We start from the raw sequence: 18,311 nt of genomic DNA on the forward strand, positions 1-18,311 counted from the left end.
ACGTTAACGTATCAAAGAATCACCTAGTGTCGGTTGGTTGGCGGGAGGTGCGGCGGCGCCTTACCTTGCGAAACTCTTGAACGCGGCCGACTGAGGGTTGATGCAGAGCGGCACTCGAGATGTTTGCAGCTGCTCCGCTATGAACTTGTGGATGTCCTCTGTGGATTGGGCGGATGGTAGATTATTGTTTTGTTTTAGGCAATCTGAGCGAAATCAAAGATGATGACATTTATAGCACAATAGTTTTGGGCTACAATTTCCACTTGCCTACAGAAACATAACTCAGGCAGAAATGGCCCGATAGCTTTTGTTATTGGTATCATAGGCTTGCTATTCTTCAAGTTACCTCATCCGCAAGGAACTTATCAAAACACATAGACAGACCACCCTCATCCCTGCTGATTTTTTGATTTTCAAAGGTCTTTATTATTCATAAAAAAAAAATTATACAATGGTTCCTGAATATTGTAGAAATACAGTACATTGAAACGTAAAATAAATGTTTTTTACAGATTGGTACACCTTTATAAAACATATAAACTTAGGGTTATTATTTGCTATTTAAAACATAAATCATCCCTGCTGCTACTTATGTAACTGAAGATTTATTAATGGCAAATGGGTTTTCTGTTATTATTTCACTGACACCCTTCACACTCTCTAATATACACAATATTTCTCAATCCCTCTATCTCTACCCGTACAAAATTCATCGAACAATATAAGCCCGCCAATTCTATTTTGTTTCACCTCATCTATTCTATTCTATTCTGAGAGGAGGCGAAGTTCTTGTACGAGGCTCTCTCGATGGAACCTTTGTACATATCCTCTTAATTTTAGATCAGAAAGCCTAGCTCCCGAGTTTCCCCTCATGTTCAATTAGTATCACATCATATGAAGACCCACCTTTAACCTGATGCACGGTGGACAGCTTCCGCTCCCAGGCGTCGTGGAAGGCGCGCGGCGCGGCGGGCTCCAGGTCCGGCGAGTAGTGCCGCGCGGCCGGCGGCGCGCTGTAGCAACACGCACACATGCAAGAGTGGTAGCGGAGGCGACCCTCTTCTAGGTACGGGTGAGCGAGAGCGTCGACGACTGAGATGCGCTTCGCTGGGTCGAATACTAGCATCTGGAAACGGGATGCAGATATGACGGTCAGTTTATGGAGCAGACATAAGGAAGGAAGTGTGTAAGGTCGAATACTAGCATCTGTGAACGGGATGCAGATATGATGGTCAGTTTATGGAGCAAACATAGGGAAGGAAGTGTGTCAGGTAAGTTGTTGGCTGATTCTTACATCACAGCAAATGCGTGGCATACACAGACAGCGTATAGCGCCCGATGCAGCATGTAGACCTGTCCTTGAGACATTGTGTTTTTCTTCTAGCTAGTCTGCCAGTGGTCTCACCTGTGCCAGCAAGTGCACGGCCTCGTGCGTGGCGTGCACGGACAGCGTGTACAGCGCGGCGAGCGCGGGCGGGCGCGGCGCAGCATGTACTGAGGTGTAGCTAGCAGTGGCGGCTGCACCTCAAGTGCGCCCGTGCGACGCACTACCATTTAAAAACCTTCTAAATATGTACCTGCCTTCTTCCTATACCATACTAGGTACGTCTAAAAAAACTTCAAAAAAAATACCTATATAACAACCGTAATACCTACCCTAAACATAAATTACATAAATCTGATTATCGTTACAAGTTAAATTAAATCGAGCTGGCCTATTTTGATTTCTACTGCTAAAGAATTAGATCTTATTTTTGCTTGAACAAAAACGGCCTCGTGCGCTCGGATTGTCGCACGGGGCGAGCTCCTACATGTAGTATGAAACAGGATGGAAATCGCCTGGCGCGTGAGACGGAAGATGCTCAGTACAAACTGTATGCAGTTCTAGGATAAATTCGTGCGCCGCACGCGACCGGAAATTGCCGAAATAATACGAATGACGCCACGGGAGGCGCGGGCGGCGGCGGCGGCCTTGACCGGTGGCGTGACCTACGAACGATGCACTTATCATGTCATGTCATTCTCACAGTTTCACCTTTCGCGCGCGAATACGTAATTAATTTGTTACTCTAATTACTTATTAACTAAGAAAGTAGTACAGATTTCGTGAGTGTGTATGTGTGTGTGTGAGTGAAAATAAGTGCAAAATACAATATTGACTTCATAAAAAGCAATACTTAGGACATTTCAAAATAGACTGGACATTAAATCTGCTGGGCCGCCTCGGACTTTTCTCATCTTAAAACAGGAGTGCAAAACAAAAAATAAAACTTATAAGTACATACCTGAATTTTCAAAAGTGAAATGTACAATAAAAAGAAATGGTTATGTGGATGTGAGAGACTAAATGCTTTATTTTGCGTGTGTTGTTTTCGTTTCGGCGGAGAAGCAATTTCGCGTCAAAAAAGGAATAAGGTAATATAATATACTTATATATTTTTTTACTTCTAATTGTAATAATCTACCTATTTTTCTTCCAAAATTTACTAAACCCATAAAGTGCACCACCGGGTTTCTGAGGCACCAGCCGCCACTGGTAGCTAGTGTCTCACCTGTGCCAGCAAGTGCACGGCCTCGTGCGTGGCGTGCACGGACAGCGTGTACAGCGCGGCGAGCGCGGGCGGGCGCGGCGCAGCATGTACTGAGGTGTAGCTAGTGTCTCACCTGTGCCAGCAAGTGCACGGCCTCGTGCGTGGCGTGCACGGACAGCGTGTACAGCGCGGCGAGCGCGGGCGGGCGCGGGGCGCGACGCAGCATGTGAGCTCGCGCGCCGGCGCACGCGTGCCGCATGTCCTCGAGAGACGGCGTGCCGAGCAGCTCCGTTATTAGTTCCAGCTGGAATGTAGAAGGTTGATTGAGAGTACTGTGACATTAATGACGAATAACTGGGTGCTAGACGCCAAGACTAGGATGAAACAGGTGGATTTTTATCGTTCGACTTTGGTACAGTACAACTATAGGTATCAGAAATTTTCTTCGTTTTGGCTATTTACACAAGTGTCATAAATGCAGCTTCTTACCAATATGCAGCACACGAAGTGATAAATGTTTAAGGGCCTCTACTGAGTTCATGACCTGATATCTTTTGTTTTGATGCATGCTACATGGAAAAACAAAAGAAGCTATGCGGCGGATGTCCATGCGTCGCGTCGCATCACGCGGACTCGAGAGAGCGTGATGTAAAACTTTTGTCACGACTTGTCTTATGTACTACAGTTACGTACAGTCCCCGCCGCTACTGAAGTCTTACGGCAAAAACGGGAACTACGATGTGAAAAGGCACTTGCGGCAACATTTAGTTTTGCGCTCGCACCGCTACATCTATTGCAATTCAGTGGTAGCGCGCGGTTCTTCCGTTCACAATACCCAGTACATCCACAGCGGTGTACCAACCTGCTGCACGGGGCTCTGCGCCTGGAACAGGATGCGGCGGCCGAGCAGCTCGCCGAAGATGCAGCCCACGGACCACACGTCCACCGCCGCCGTGTAGTGGCTCGCGCCCATCAGGATCTCCGGCGCTCTGCAATTTAATTAGGACATGTCGTTAGCAATAGGGATAACTGACTGTGCAATAAAATTTATACGTAAAGTTTACATTGTAAACTACATAGGTACCTACAAGTAAATTTATCCAATATGCCTAAAAATATTGTTACTGAAATATCTGTGAACTATAAAGATTGGAACCTACTTAATAATTTTAACCTGATGACCGAATGGCGTAGTGGTTAGTGACCCTGACTACTGAGCCGATGGTCCCGGGTTCGATTCCCGGCTGGGGCAGATATTTGTTTAAACACAGATATTTGTTCTCAGGTCTTGGATGTGCCCGTAAAATGGCAATAGGCCCGCCCCCTATTACATTGGGACTAACACAACACTCTGGCGAAAAGTGGGTGCAGCAATAATAATAATAATGTCCTCCTAGCCGAATTTCGACCACGGCAGCCAATCTCAATTGAGATCAGCCATCTACGCAGGAGTAGATTATAGTGCCCAAGTGTGTGCGCAGTACACAGGAGTACTCTCTGTTCCATCACTCTCATAACCCAATGGGACGGATTGACCGACACGACTGGAGAGAGCTAGGCGCAGGACCGACTGATTTACATGCCCATCCGACAGCATGGATCGTTTCACTGTTTCGGACATCAGGTGATCAGCCTTCTATGTCCTAACCAAACTTGGAACCACAATTTAGAAATTTAGAGGTGCAGCAATGCACCTCTGCCTACCCCGCAAAGGAGTACATTAGTACAAGGCGTGAGTGCGTGTGTGTGTGTTAATAATTTTATTTTTTTCAATTACATATTTTTTAAAATTTTATTGATATTATTTGACTTATTGTTTATTGATTTGACTTATTGTTTGATTATTGAATTTGATTATATTAATTATATTATGTTAATCGATAATTTACTAACATAGACTAAGGATACATTGTTACTAACACATTTTTATGGATTTTATGGATTTTTTATGGATTAATATCTGAAATAAATGAATTTATTTATTTTATTTATTTATTTATATTTGTGCACTAAATAATTAAATAATAATGATAATAAATAAAATTGATAAAAATTTATACCAGTTTTATCTATAGATATATAGTTTCGGGCGATTCATTCATTAAGATTTCCAACACTGCAACCTATCTATTAAAAATAAAGCCACCATAAAGCCACGAGATAATGTGCTGCTTTACTATTAAAAAGAATTGAGTGTTAACTAAAAGATCATACAATACAATAAGAAATAATTCTCAACAGCGCGCTAAATGGATTTCAACAACCAAACATTTCAAGGTTCTCGTCATTCTTTTAAGAGTTCATGCCGACTTCAAAAACCATTTAACGATGTCTTTGAAAGACCTAATCATTTATGCAATCAATTATAATGGGTCTATTAGGCATTAATGCAAATCTGTGTTATTATAATAATATTATGTGTGGTTTTTTTGCGTAGAAACCAGTCCGCGTCGCGACCGCGGCCTACTTTCAAAACTGCGGTCACCGAAGCGGGCAAAGGTCGTGCATTCAAGCCTTACAGAGTCGCCGAGATTATACGCCGTTTGAGCCTTCGCACAATAGCATCAGTCACTCAGCCATGAATATACCCTTTTCATGTTGCACTATTTTAAAGGTATAAAGCTCGATAAGGGGTATTTCATGTCTTGATGTATATTTCAGTTTTTGATAAGTGAATAAGGCTGCCGGCATTTTTAGACCGCCTGCGGTTTAAAATTTCCTTTGAATTAAGTAATTTGGCACGTAGCGTAATCACACTGCTGTGAATTGCGAAATCTCCAATGTTGGTAGCTACGAACCGTTTCATGATTGCTCTACTCTACTCGAGTACAAACCATTAACGGCCTTACCACTAAACATCTTGCAAAAAAGGAATAAAACTGCAAACCTTCATTTTAAGAACGAAATTCTGAATGAGAGATGTTATATATTTTTCTAAGAGATGGTATGGTGGTTTATTCTTGCAAGAGATGATAATGTACATCCAGATAAGCTGAGTCTACAAGGCTCCTACATAGTATAAAAGCAAAGTCGCTTCCCGCGTCTGTCTGTATCTATGTGCATATGTATAGGCACTATATGTATCTATGTTTAAACTACACAACCGACAATGATGCTGTTTTTAAGTTATTTAAGAGAAATGTTTATATATTATTTTTAATCGTGGAATTCCCTTGGGAAATCCTTTTAGCGAAAAGCGAAGCTCGCTGGAAAAGCTATGCATATGCATATGCTTTGTATATGCAAGTTATGCATATACAAAAGTCAAGTGTCAGATGTCACCTGTCTCACTCTCTCACACTGCGCACGCCATCTGCCGTCTCACCTGTAGTACTGCGTGACGACCTCCTGCGTCATGTTCTTGTTGGTGTCCGGCTCCTCGACCCGAGCCAGCCCGAAGTCGCATATCTTCAGCACGCAGTTGCTGTTCACCAGCAGGTTGCCCGGCTTGATGTCGCGGTGCAGGATGCGCGCCGAGTGTAGGTACTTCAGACCTGGAATTGGTGAGATGGAACGGGTTAATTTGTTGTCCTTGTGGCGCGTAAAGTAGGGATGGGTGTGTCGGAAAATAATCTTATACATAGTTTAACTATAGTTTGTTAAATATAGCATGAGCCCTATGACAGCTGATCAAATCCATAGTACATTATTTGTAATTTTTTAGCTAAAGTGCCAATTTTGCCGTAGTGGGTTAGAGCATAACCAGGGATTATTGGTTGACAAGCGAAAACCAATTTTATTTACTTGGCACAAGTATGCTATATTTTACAAAGTATATGTGTAGTCATGCTAGGTCATTTTCTTTATCATCAGCATGTAGTCTACAGCTAGACGCCCCTTCCAAGGAGTGCCACAACACTACTCTCCTCAGCCAACCATTAACCGGCAACTTTCTTTATACATACCTTTCATATACATTGTTGCATTACTATAATGTAATTTTGAAATTTCAAAAAGTATTTTCCATATTTTTATGGGAAAAAATGCCTGTAGAAAATTTTACCTTTATTAAATGTACAATAAAGATTAAAATGGCCGAAGGATCCCTCAGGGCCTAAGTAATAGGGAAAACAGGAAGACTTAATATTAAAACGGATCTTATCGCAAATGGATTTTGTACAGTGGAAGACACAACACTAGAATACAAAAGTAGCTCTCACCACGGAAGATATAACGTTCATCCTGTTACATTTTATGAGATCACCACTGTACATGTACATTACTAAAATATTAATTTCAGGGCACCTCCGCTATGACAATATAATCATAACATATCGCTGTCTAATCTGCATTTCGTAAAGCAGGTACTACGAATTACTGACAGAATTTAAAACACGCAACGTACAGTTATTAACCCTTAATAATTGTGAATAATACATAGTTATGAACATGAATGTTATGAATCAATCAATTATGCTTTGTCCATTGTGTGGTGATCACTAAAGGTAATAATCTAAAATATTTCTAATCCGAACTCCCAATAACCGCGTCCGTACCGGAACGCTGTGGATCTGATTGAAGATATCTTTCAACCGCTTTTAGCTGGCAAAATTTACTGAATTTTACTGGTGCTTGTTGAGACAAATGCTTGGCGAATATGGGAAATGAGCTTTTAAATGTTGGGCAGCCACACGGTCTAATAAACAGGTAGACAGATGTACACACGTCAAACTAATTTCTGCCCTCATATTTGTTGCGAGTCTACAAGGAATGTGTGTGAAGTTCCCGATATAAACCGGATCTAGGTATGCATACTTAACTTCTCTATGCAAATCCTAGATAAGTTGACTCTCTATAAGTAAAACAATGTACCGTTTACCGAGTGCGGCATTGTTGGCATGTTAAAATTCCAAGATGGCGTGATTTTATCATAGACATGCCATAAACATGGCGGGCGCAATATTTCATAGCTACACAAGGGTGTACGGCGGGATATGGACGGTGCCCGGCTTACGGTAGATTTCTTCATCATAAATATTGGATATGCAGCCTTTGTAGCAGCAGCGTAGGTATGGATATACGTTTGATGGGTTTCTCCCTTCGTATATTAAAGTGGAATTTTAAATATTACTATGTATCTGATACACCCCCGGAATTCTTCTTTGATGTAGGATGTAGGTACTAGTGATGTAACGAATATTCGCATTCGCATTCGCATTCGCGAATATTCGCACTTTTTTGGATATTCGCATTCGCATTCGCATTCGCAAAATTTTGTGCGAATATTTTGCGAATGTCAGTATTACTTAGAAAAAAACTATTTGAAAATAATGGTACTTTAACAAAATCAAAATCCATTCGTTTATAACCTTTCATTACAAATCACCTTCTTAATCACATTATCAGTCTTTACTTTATCATTTGGTATTATATTTATAATGATAAATCTGTCGGATGAGATTCGTATCCACTCGGAAAATCTCGGAACAACATTGAGACTGCGTTCCGATACGCACTGAAATCTATTAAATCACCAGTAGGTAATCGTGTTCAGTGTCACTGTCAGCCTTATTAACCGTACCGCTTACAGTCACAATATGTTGTAACAGTTACGGGGCTAAATAAAGTGTCATCATCATCATCATCATCATCACGACCCATCATATATCTACTGCTGGGGCACGGGTCTCCTTCCAATGAAGGAAGGGGTTTAGGCCTAGTCCACCACGCTGGCCTAGTGCGGGTTGGTGGACCCCAGCACAAGCAAGCTTGTGCTGAGAAAGTTGTCGGGTAGGTAAGTGGATAACCCGATTGTCAGATGTTTTCAAGCCGCCCGAAGGCCTCTGACTAGGCTTAACGACTGCTGCCGAAGAAGCAACCGGGACCCACGGCTTAGCGTGCCGTCCGAAGCACGGAAGCGTCCAGAAAAAAAAACACTTGAAATTGGTCACCCATCCAATCACTGACCGTGCCATGTGTTGTTAAACTCAGTGATCAGTTAAGATCACTGAAGCTAGCTCAAATACGGATGCTTTAAAAAGTGTAACTACTTTAAAAAAAACTGCGTCTAGTATTGATTCGGAATGCGCCTAGAACGGGTTCCCCTCATCTCGCATAATCTTTATTGACCAAAACTCATTTCGCATAACTCGTATGGTCTAAACTTTTTTGGCCGAACCATCACTTTGCCAAGACTTATGTGGCATAAGGCTCGTTTCGTCTAAAACTCTTTAGGCACAATCTTTAAACACCTAAGTTTCGTTTGCTCAAATTTATGTTCGTCTATACCTATGTATAATCTTGTTTCTCCTAATGTTATCTTAATAAATAATATATTAAGTATGTAGTAAATATACAAATTGTGGTATTTTTCTCATACATCCCGAAAATCATGATATTTAATGAGTAAAAAATCGAAAGTTAACGAGAAATATCATTATTACAAACCCCATGAGATCGAAACCTAAAGATAGGTGCGACGACGAGCAAAGCGAGGAGCGTGTTACGTGCACATGTTCATCAAAACCAAAGCGGAGCGCAGCGAAGCGGAGCGGAGCGTTTTTCAAACAGCGGAAACAATACAAGACACCAGTTTGCGCTATAGAGAGACGCTCCGTCAAAGTTAAAGCCAAACAAATATTATTACTTTGTATAAACCTATTATTAGGCTATTCAAGATTTGGCCATACCATTATTAGGCGAAACAAGATAATGCGAAATAACTTTTTACTAATCGAGATTTATGCCATACGATTTTCGAAAAAACAAGACTTTGACCAAACGTTACTATGCAATACGAGATTAGGCAAATAAATCTTAGGCCAAAAAAGGTAGAACCGCCGCCTAGAACATCAAACCATACAAATGGCGCCAAATTTGAACACAAACTGAATATTCGCATTCGCATTCGCATTCGCGAATATCGAAATCAGATATTCGCATTCGCATTCGCATTCGCGAATGTTCAAAAACACACATTCGTTACATCACTAGTAGGTACGTGCTCACAATACTTAGAAAGTACCATTAATCTGGATTCAAGATTCTCTACTATTTCACTTGTTTTGGTGCCATAACTGTAAAGACTCATAAAGGCACCTAATGTAATTCGTGAAAATTCAACTGTCTGCTATGCTTTTGGGGCTCTTCAGTAGGGTGCACTGAACAAGAGGGGATCGCACAGTCGTACCGCACATTAGCCGCGGCGTCGTGGCCGCGGTGGCGCTGTGACGGCTCGCTACAAATGACGCGCGCTGCAGTCGAGCAAAGAGTTTAATTTCCCAGCGGGGCCCGCGGGTCTCGTGCGAGCGCAATACCATTCGCAGCTGCTGCCCTGGTACTTCACAATCAGTACTACACTTCACGGCTCATTGTTTTATTGTTATTATGGTCACCCTTTATAAAGGAGTTCAAATAATATGGACTTGGCCAGCTACCCTAACACATTGTACACTATAATGAAAATCCTATTTAAGTTAGACATTCTACATGCTCAATCACTCATCTTCATTTTCAATCAATCGATTCGATTTATTACCTCAGCTTTACACCATGCGTACTGAAAGTGAAGGTTTGCATCGCCTGGAGGGTATATTGAATCACAGCGCCCAATGAATGGCGTAGGGCGTTCGTGAACTGTTGGCACTGAGCTGTTATTACGCCGACTAGCCAGCGAGCGTCAATGAGCCAGAACTTTCCCGAACTTTATGAACACTGAAGCGGAGCAATTAAGATAAATTTTCCTCATTAACTTTACAAACTACAGTAGATTGCTTTCGACTGGACGTAAACTATAAATAAGATCAGTTCATTAATAATTCAGTCATAACGCAAAAAATATATGTACCTACCTAATAAATAATAATAGGTAGGTATACCTACGTATAAATATACACACTTAGAACGTCTACGGACCTACTGCAGTAAACACAGGAGGCAGGCAGGCCGAACTAACAAGGGTACATGCACAAAGGTTCCACTCAAGTAAACCATGTTACGAATCACTCCCTTCCAAGAATAGAAGACGAACACAAATTGGTACGGCTATTAAAGTATCCTCAATTGCACTAGGTAAGTTAGCCAGGTGAAGTATTGAATTCGGAAATATACCAAGAATGTTATCATTCAGTAGTTTTTAATACCAATCGTATTTACTGAGTGATTTCCTAACACCTGCTCCGACCGAGTTTGTTGCTCTCAAAGCTGCAACCAGTAACGTGGACCACGTAGCCCATTGTGTTTCTCGTAAATGTTATGTTCCTTTGTATTTCAAAGCCACCCCTTCAAGTTTCTATTTAATTATATCCCCCTTTCCGCACTAATAATTGTTGTCTTGTTATTTTTGTTCATAAATTTTGTAATCCATTTTGAATCTTGAACAGCTGTTTATTCCGGCCGACTTTCCTACTTTGGTAAATGGCATTTTAAATTGAAACTCGTTGCTGTATTAAAACTGGTTTGTATGAACTGAGCCTGCAGTAAATATTAAATTACCCATTACGCACGACGCATTTTACGCACCAATTTGAAACCATAATTAAAATGTTGAACATAATTTCACAAATCAATCGGCTTCCATACAAAATAAATCAGTGAAATACTATGAATTGTTTTTGTTCAAGTTCAAAGAGACTTGTATTTCTCATGGTTTCTTTCTTGAATGTATCTAGGATTTAATTACCTAGGCAACCTTTTTAAAAATATAGGTACTAACTAAAGCCAAAGCAGTCAATACAATAATGATGACTCGTAAAATGAAGTCATATAAAAGTTTTTTTTGTTTCAGTAAGCACTAAGCACAACAAGCAGTTTGCTCCGAGGCAGGAGGGCGCGGGGGTCGTCGCCCCGGCGCGTGCGCAGTCGCCCGCGACGCCTTGCTCCTGCGCAGGACAATGCACCGCGCACTATGGACGGTGCGGTGCCGGTCAAACCACTGTGGTGATGTACCATCGTCATCCCCTTAATCAAAACTTTTTCGGCGATTTGAAAACCTTTTGCGAGTTCTGTTAATGCGGTTAGATATGTACATACATAATATGAGGCGACATGTAGCGAAATACACCAGTTATTGTTGTAGATTTTACGTTTTCTGGCTACACATCTGCATCTATAATTCTATATACTATCTGAATAGCATTGTGGTGTGGGCGCCACACATATTTATATCCTGGCAGCATATAATACAAGGCTGTATTCCAGCCGATAACTTTATTATCCATGCCTACGAGGGACAAGGCCAATGCGATAGGCGGAGGTCTCTGATAATCAATGGCTACTGTCCCGCAATGGTCGTTTTTATTATTATTACTATTGATCCAAACATTTCATCATCCATTTTGTATAAAAGCTGAGAAGGTTCTCTTTGCGAGTACATCTTACACGAAGCTTAAGTATTTCCAATAACTATACGTATTCAATTTTATACAGAAGCGCATTAAAATTTAAACTACCTTAGTCGTAAATCTATTCACGATCACTTTCAGAACATGCTTTTAAGTTTTTCAAAGCAGTTTTAAGGTTTGTGGTCTACCACGGCAGATGCGTATGCTTTCTAGAATTAACACCTCGCCCGCTGCACCGTTACGATGCACTTCGGTAAATGGCCTGAGAGCGATACGGTTCCTTCTGTTTGTCGTTCTACTTATGTCGTACACTTTGCTGGCAGAGATAAAGGTTTGTTCACAACATGGTTTTTATCCGAAAGGACGATACATTATAAATGAAATTCTTAATGCAATGTTGTAAAACCCGACATTCCAAACAAAGCTCCTTTCTTTATAATATGTTAACAGTGGCTAAATGAAGAGATCAAGTGTAGCGAGCGGGCGTGGTCAGGATTAACTGTGACAGGTGACGGATTAAAACGTCACCGCGTTGTGCGCGTCTTCGCCGAGCGAGAGCTGAGCCGGACTTTGCAAACTAAACTCAATTTTCTTCAGGATGTTGCCACACTTTCTTGTTAGTTTTAAGAAAACTATGTCGTCCAGTCCGGGAAGGGATTAAATGGATCTGTGTAGGACATTGTATGTATGCTGTCTACGATTACGCAAGTCACTCGTGTCGAGACGATTACTATCTGATCCAGTTTGTCCGGGATTATTTCAGGTTACGCGCATCTAGATAATTTCAACTGTAGTAAAATTTAAATTACATACATTTGTCATTATATCCCAATTAGCTATCGACATATATGCCGTATGTGGCGAAATATCTCGATGTCGGAGACATATCCCGGGGCAAATTCCATTAGTGAGTAGAAAGAAGGCGGCGCCGGGAGCGCGCGGCGACAGCAGTCGGGCCGTCGCTTTCCATTTAGTGTATTTTTTTCTCCCAGCGACTGGACTCGCCCCCCCTTCCTTAGACAATTACGTCATTTGTTTCATTTCGCGAATTCGCTTACTGAACCTCCATAATCATTTCTGAAGCCCTGGAGCAGCTCAATGGGCTGTCATTATGATTGTTAACTACAACCGCTCATCTCCGTCTGTTTCGGTTGTAAGTACAACAAAGGGGTTTAATTAGTGCTGTAATTAGCTCAGTGCCGCCGGATGGCGTTCGAAGTTGTGGTTTTAAACCTTGTTACGGCACGCATGTGCGTTAATAAAATTACGGCGAGTCTTAAGAGGCTGGGGCAAGTTGGCTTCAAGTTCGACACGGCGGAGGCTGTGCGGGTCGGTTACGAGGTTACAGGCGGACGTGATTTCCTCGAGGAGGAAAGATAGCGAGCATAAATCCGCGCGAGTCGGGCCCCGAGCGCATTTCCATAATTCGGCTCGTTACAGCGGCGACAGCGACCCGGCCAAGAGCGAGCGAGGCATTTTTCGATACGAATCCGACGTACAGTCAAGGTTATCTCTGTTAACTTTGTAGTATAGAAGTAGGTATAGTCTTAAGGACTTCTTTCTCTATGCCATAATAAAGGGAGTTCAATTTTTGCAATACTTTTCAGTATTGGTCAAGAATTTAACACGTGGACTTTCTAAGTATATGTTCCCGTTCTTAATTATTAAGGGCAATTCGAGCTATTCTGAGTCAGCGTTAAATCTAAGGTGGTAAATTGTATGTAGGTACTACAGTATTACCAGGCCAGATCCTGCTGCTATAATATAAGCCATATACAGAATGAACATATTTCTGTATATCGCCAAGCCACCGCAGCCTATCGTATGTAGGCGTAATATTCTATTGCAGTTTGGTTGCGAGCCAAAATATGGTTTTCAGTTGGAGTAAAAATTGTCAAACAAAACATGGCTTCCGCATACAAACAATATTTTTGTATGGGCAGTTAAACCGCACTGCTCTACATAAAGTAAACATTGCCACCAATCGCTACAGCTAACAAACGAGACGATAGATATATTCTGTATATGCGGTTAAAACTAGACATAGCACATGCAGTCACACATTGATAATAATGATGTCTGATTATAGAATCAGAAAACAATGAGGCTTACGCGTCGTTTGCCAGCTGCATCAGTATTTTTTGTGGTCTACCCATACCCACCACTAGTCACTGGCAGAATAGCTCCGCGTGTAACATAAAGGCGCGTCCACCCTGCACTCCCGCGCGCGTTTAATTTGTAATCAGCGAGTAGCTAGGCGGCGCGCGGGCCGCTCTCGCTCGCATACATTATTAATGTCGCCGCTCGGTACAGAGCCCACATTAGCATAGCTACGGTGCGCGATGCTTATATTATAAGCGCGGTGAGCCTGCAACTTTGAAGGGCCATTTATGTTGATTAATCGCCCGGTGTGCCATTGTCGTGAGATATTTTTGCCAAATTGAATTGGCGTACGTACTTAAACCCTGTATTTTTACCACGAGTAACTTACGCACGAGTAAACTCTAGATTTTTTCCAAGTAAGGTACGGAGTACGGAGCCAAGAGTCAGCACTTTATCTACAAAATACGCGAAACTGAAACTTGTTATATTTATGAAAAGCATTTTCCGATACTATAACGCAGACTAAGGATAAAATACAACGGCTTTTGCCAGGGTCAGGCACCGCAAAGTGTCTTGAGATGTTTTGTGTCTGGATGTTTGACGCAATGTGAATAGAGCCTTATGTCAAACGGGTGAGAATATTCCGAAATGTGCAAATTATAATCTCAATATTAAACGTGACCGGAGAAGAGATATGAGATTTCTTTAAACTTGAATTGGCGCCCAGATGAATTTATGTCTTTACATTCTACTCAAGTTTACTTTGTAGATAAGTTTAACATCTATTTCTTATCTGTTCCTAGAACTTGTTTTTTTGGGTTCCGTACTTCGAAACGTAAAAACGGAACCCTTACGAGTATAGGATCACTTTCCGTATATTTTTCAATTACTTAATACATACTTTCATAGAACATTGTTCGACTTGAGATCGAATAAAATTTATAATTTTGGATAACAAGTTTGTATAACCAGGAAACGGATTTAATCATCCGCAGAACTTCGCCATTGATCCTTGTCGTATATCCGAACAGCCGGAATACTTTAGGCATTCAAATGAACGATTTTTTTACATACAATTACGCTTCAATAAATCCGTTTTCTGTCTGTATCGCAAATTGTTTAATTGTATCATTTTCACGGCTGAAACACAGTGATCACCAATTATTTTGTAAAGATTACGTACCTACAGTATTTTACGTCGAATAATTAGTGAAAGGAAATCAGTAAAAAAAACGTATGTGTACTATAGCAATAGTACACATAGCAACACACATAACTACAAACATAATATCCTTATTCAGAATAATCCCGGAAAACCTTTTAAGCGATATGAGTCCATCCATAGTTAATTTTCATTACGGTAGTTTACTGAAAGGGCCGCCTGAAGCAACTTCATTACTGAAACTTTGTACTCGTTTGTGGAAAAAGTTAAACTTGCAGATTATAAACTTTTAACACCATCATTATTTGTAGCGGGTTTGTGTATTTTGTTTGAATTCGTAATTTGATATCTAATATACCTATATCCTCGATAAATTATAACTGATTCTTTTTACGAGACTTGAAATATAATGTTGAACAAATAACGCCCTAAATGAAAATACCCTACCGTCTCGAGTCCCGCCCGCGCCGACAGAGCGATGCAACTATAAAGTTTTTAATTAAACACAGGGCGGGGGCTTAACGACCGCATTTTTCTGCACTGCCTTGTCCCGGAAAATGTCTCCTTCCACCAATTAATTGAACGAATTAATAATCCGAATCGAGGAACAGATTTATAAAGAACTTTCTTTTAACCATTAGTTCGTGTAGGATAATAATTATAACGGTTTAATTTCTCTTTCAAACTCCCCTCTCGCACGTACTGTAATATGAGTGACATCTATTGACCAACAATTTGCACGTATTGAAGGGCTTGTCGTTCAATGTTACGCGTTTCACAATATTGCTCTAATGCAGACAGTTTATTTGGCGTGCGACTGTGAATGTGGGAGTTTTAATTGATTTGATAGAGTTCGGTAGTTTACCGCGGGCGAATCGAACGTGAGGCAACCCGGGGGTTACTCTACCTTATAAAAAGCGAAGTTTCGGAGTGCTGCTGCACCAGCCAGCAGCCATGGTTCTATCTCGCTCGTTCGTTCGTCTATTGCTAAGCTAAAGTAACCCTGCCGCTTACCTTAACGTTTTCGATGGCGTTTTCGATTTAGTTTAAATGAGAGTCTAGCTCCTAGTGGCAGGTAAAGCTTTTGTGTGCCTCAGAGACCCACCTCACCGGCCAAGTTTCACAGAGTCTCATTAAAGTATGTATGACCTCTGTAAAAGTAATTTCCATTTTTTCTTTGTGCGCACCGCGCGCATATATTAGCATTAAAAGAAACAAGATTTAAAAGAGTTCTGCCGAGTTTATTTCTGCTCAAATTTATTCTAATTGCGATTTATTCGCGGAGCAAACTCTATAAGTTTATTTTAGATAAATATGTGTTAATAACTCAAGCCAGCTATTTGCAGATAGTGATCTAGGTATTAATTCAACCGGGCCCCGAGTCCGATGGCCGAATTATGTCGGTGGCTGTTTACCAGAAGGCCGGACTTGAAATGTAGAACACATCAGTACGATAGTTACACACGCAGTTGGAATGTCGAGACAGTAAACAAACAACAATCTCATGAAGAAGTGAACTATAAACATCCTTCCCTTTCAATAAATCACAATTGACTTTATTGTATTATAATATTTGTCCTGAAATACTTTGTAGTTACATATACAATAATTATACAATATTATACATTTTCATTACTCGTGAGTGTATAAATCGACTGTCGCCGGTAGTGGCTGGATGAGGAAGGCCGAGAACCGAGTGTTGTGGCGCTCCTTGGCTGTTGATGATGTATAAATCAACTAATACAGGGTGTTGCAAAAAGGGGTAGGCTTAGATATAACATACTGCACACGTAGGTTTCGGCTTAGTACACCCTTTTTGCAAAACCCTGCATAAAACATAAAAACAGCACTCACCTCTAAGGATCTGGTAGAGGAAGACCTTGATGTGGTCGGCGGAGAGGTGCTGCGGCGACACGATGATCTTGTGCAGGTCACTCTGCAGCAGCTCCGTTATCACATAACTGTACGTAGCCGGTCAAGGTACTATTGCTCTTTGTTTTATTATTAACACAGGAAAAATTAAAAGTAAAGGTGTTATTTGGGGTGGACGACAAAGTGTCGTACAGAGGCCCTATCGCGAAGTCAAATCGTTGTCAAAACAAGTTCACGATAGGGAGATAGTTCAAAAGTATAATATTGATCCTTACGTAGGTTTTTTCTTCTTTTATCGTATAAGGTGATTAACAAATAATATTACTAACGAAAGAGTGACTGTGAAGGCATAATTACTGATGTTACGAGTTACGACGTCTTGCCATCTCATAACGGTGTGTGTGTGTGTGTGTGTGTGTGTGTGTGTGTGTTAAAATTAGTAATATGTGGGATTACCTATACTAAAATATGTGTTCATAATATCTGAAAATCGCATTGGTATGTAGAGCTGGGAATGGTTAACCATCTACTTGGTTTGCAGTAGAATATATTAGGCACGGCGCCGTAGCGTTCCCAAGTTCAACACAAGTTAAACGAAGACAAATAGAATTGTAATTCATTGGCCGTATACTTTCCCATTTCCTAGATTAATTGTATTTATTGCATACCTATTTGATTAACCAAACTGAAACGAGATGTCTATTTCGCATTTAATTTATATGTAAATGAAACGGATAAAGTTTTTTATGATATAAAAACACTTGTATAACGGGTAGGATGAACTGAAGCGCGCCACACACGCTCTGGGCGAAAATTAGATTAGCAAACCCTTTTAATCGAGAGTTAACATATGAACACATTCCTGCATTGACCCCCCGATACACAAGAACAATGAACGGGAAAAATATGCGTACAAACGCGCACGATGGTCCAAAATTAAAACCAAAAGTGTAGCGCACTTTTTCACATGGGGTTGAGAGAATAGGGACTCTGAATGGGCGATTAAAACCGCCCACGGTAAAAAGGAAGGGATGTATTCGTATTAACATCACGTTCGTATCAGGTCCCTCGGCTGATTTCTGTGAGAAAAACCACTGGCTATACTAGATTACATAGTCTTTATTTATAATTTCAAATAAAAACATAAAATATTATTATGAGTTGCTAATTATTGAATAGAACCAAACTACCTAATTAGGTAAAGTTCGAATTAGGTAAATTTTAGCTTGAAAAAAATATGTATGTTCAATTATTAATATGGATTACACAAAGTGCGGTCTAACAGTATCAAAATTTGAGCCAGACTTGTATCACAATTCACAAGGCAATTTCGCTACTATGCCAAGAATGTACGTGTGGTTT

The 18,311-nt window shown here is 40.8% G+C and overlaps 1 protein-coding gene across 3 annotated transcripts in view; it reads right to left on the bottom strand.

Annotated features, from left to right (window-relative positions):
* LOC105383690 (serine/threonine-protein kinase NLK) overlaps positions 1-18,311 on the bottom strand; it is an 89,296-nt gene that overhangs the window by 5,842 nt on the left and 65,143 nt on the right. For 2 of the 3 annotated variants that reach the window (XM_048623312.1, XM_048623311.1), the window contains exons 4-9: positions 16,932-17,038; positions 5,857-6,025; positions 3,394-3,520; positions 2,665-2,835; positions 907-1,126; positions 65-158 (exon numbers count right to left, since the gene is read on the bottom strand). In XM_048623312.1, the coding sequence (XP_048479269.1) occupies positions 65-158; positions 907-1,126; positions 2,665-2,835; positions 3,394-3,520; positions 5,857-6,025; positions 16,932-17,038 (888 nt within the window). Of the gene's footprint in view, positions 1-23; positions 159-906; positions 1,127-2,664; positions 2,836-3,393; positions 3,521-5,856; positions 6,026-16,931; positions 17,039-18,311 lie in introns of all 3 variants that reach the window. The other variant, XM_048623313.1, reaches the window with a different exon arrangement.

Source organism: Plutella xylostella, chromosome 10, assembly GCF_932276165.1.
Source record: "Plutella xylostella chromosome 10, ilPluXylo3.1, whole genome shotgun sequence".
NCBI classification, from domain to species: Eukaryota; Metazoa; Arthropoda; class Insecta; order Lepidoptera; family Plutellidae; genus Plutella; species Plutella xylostella.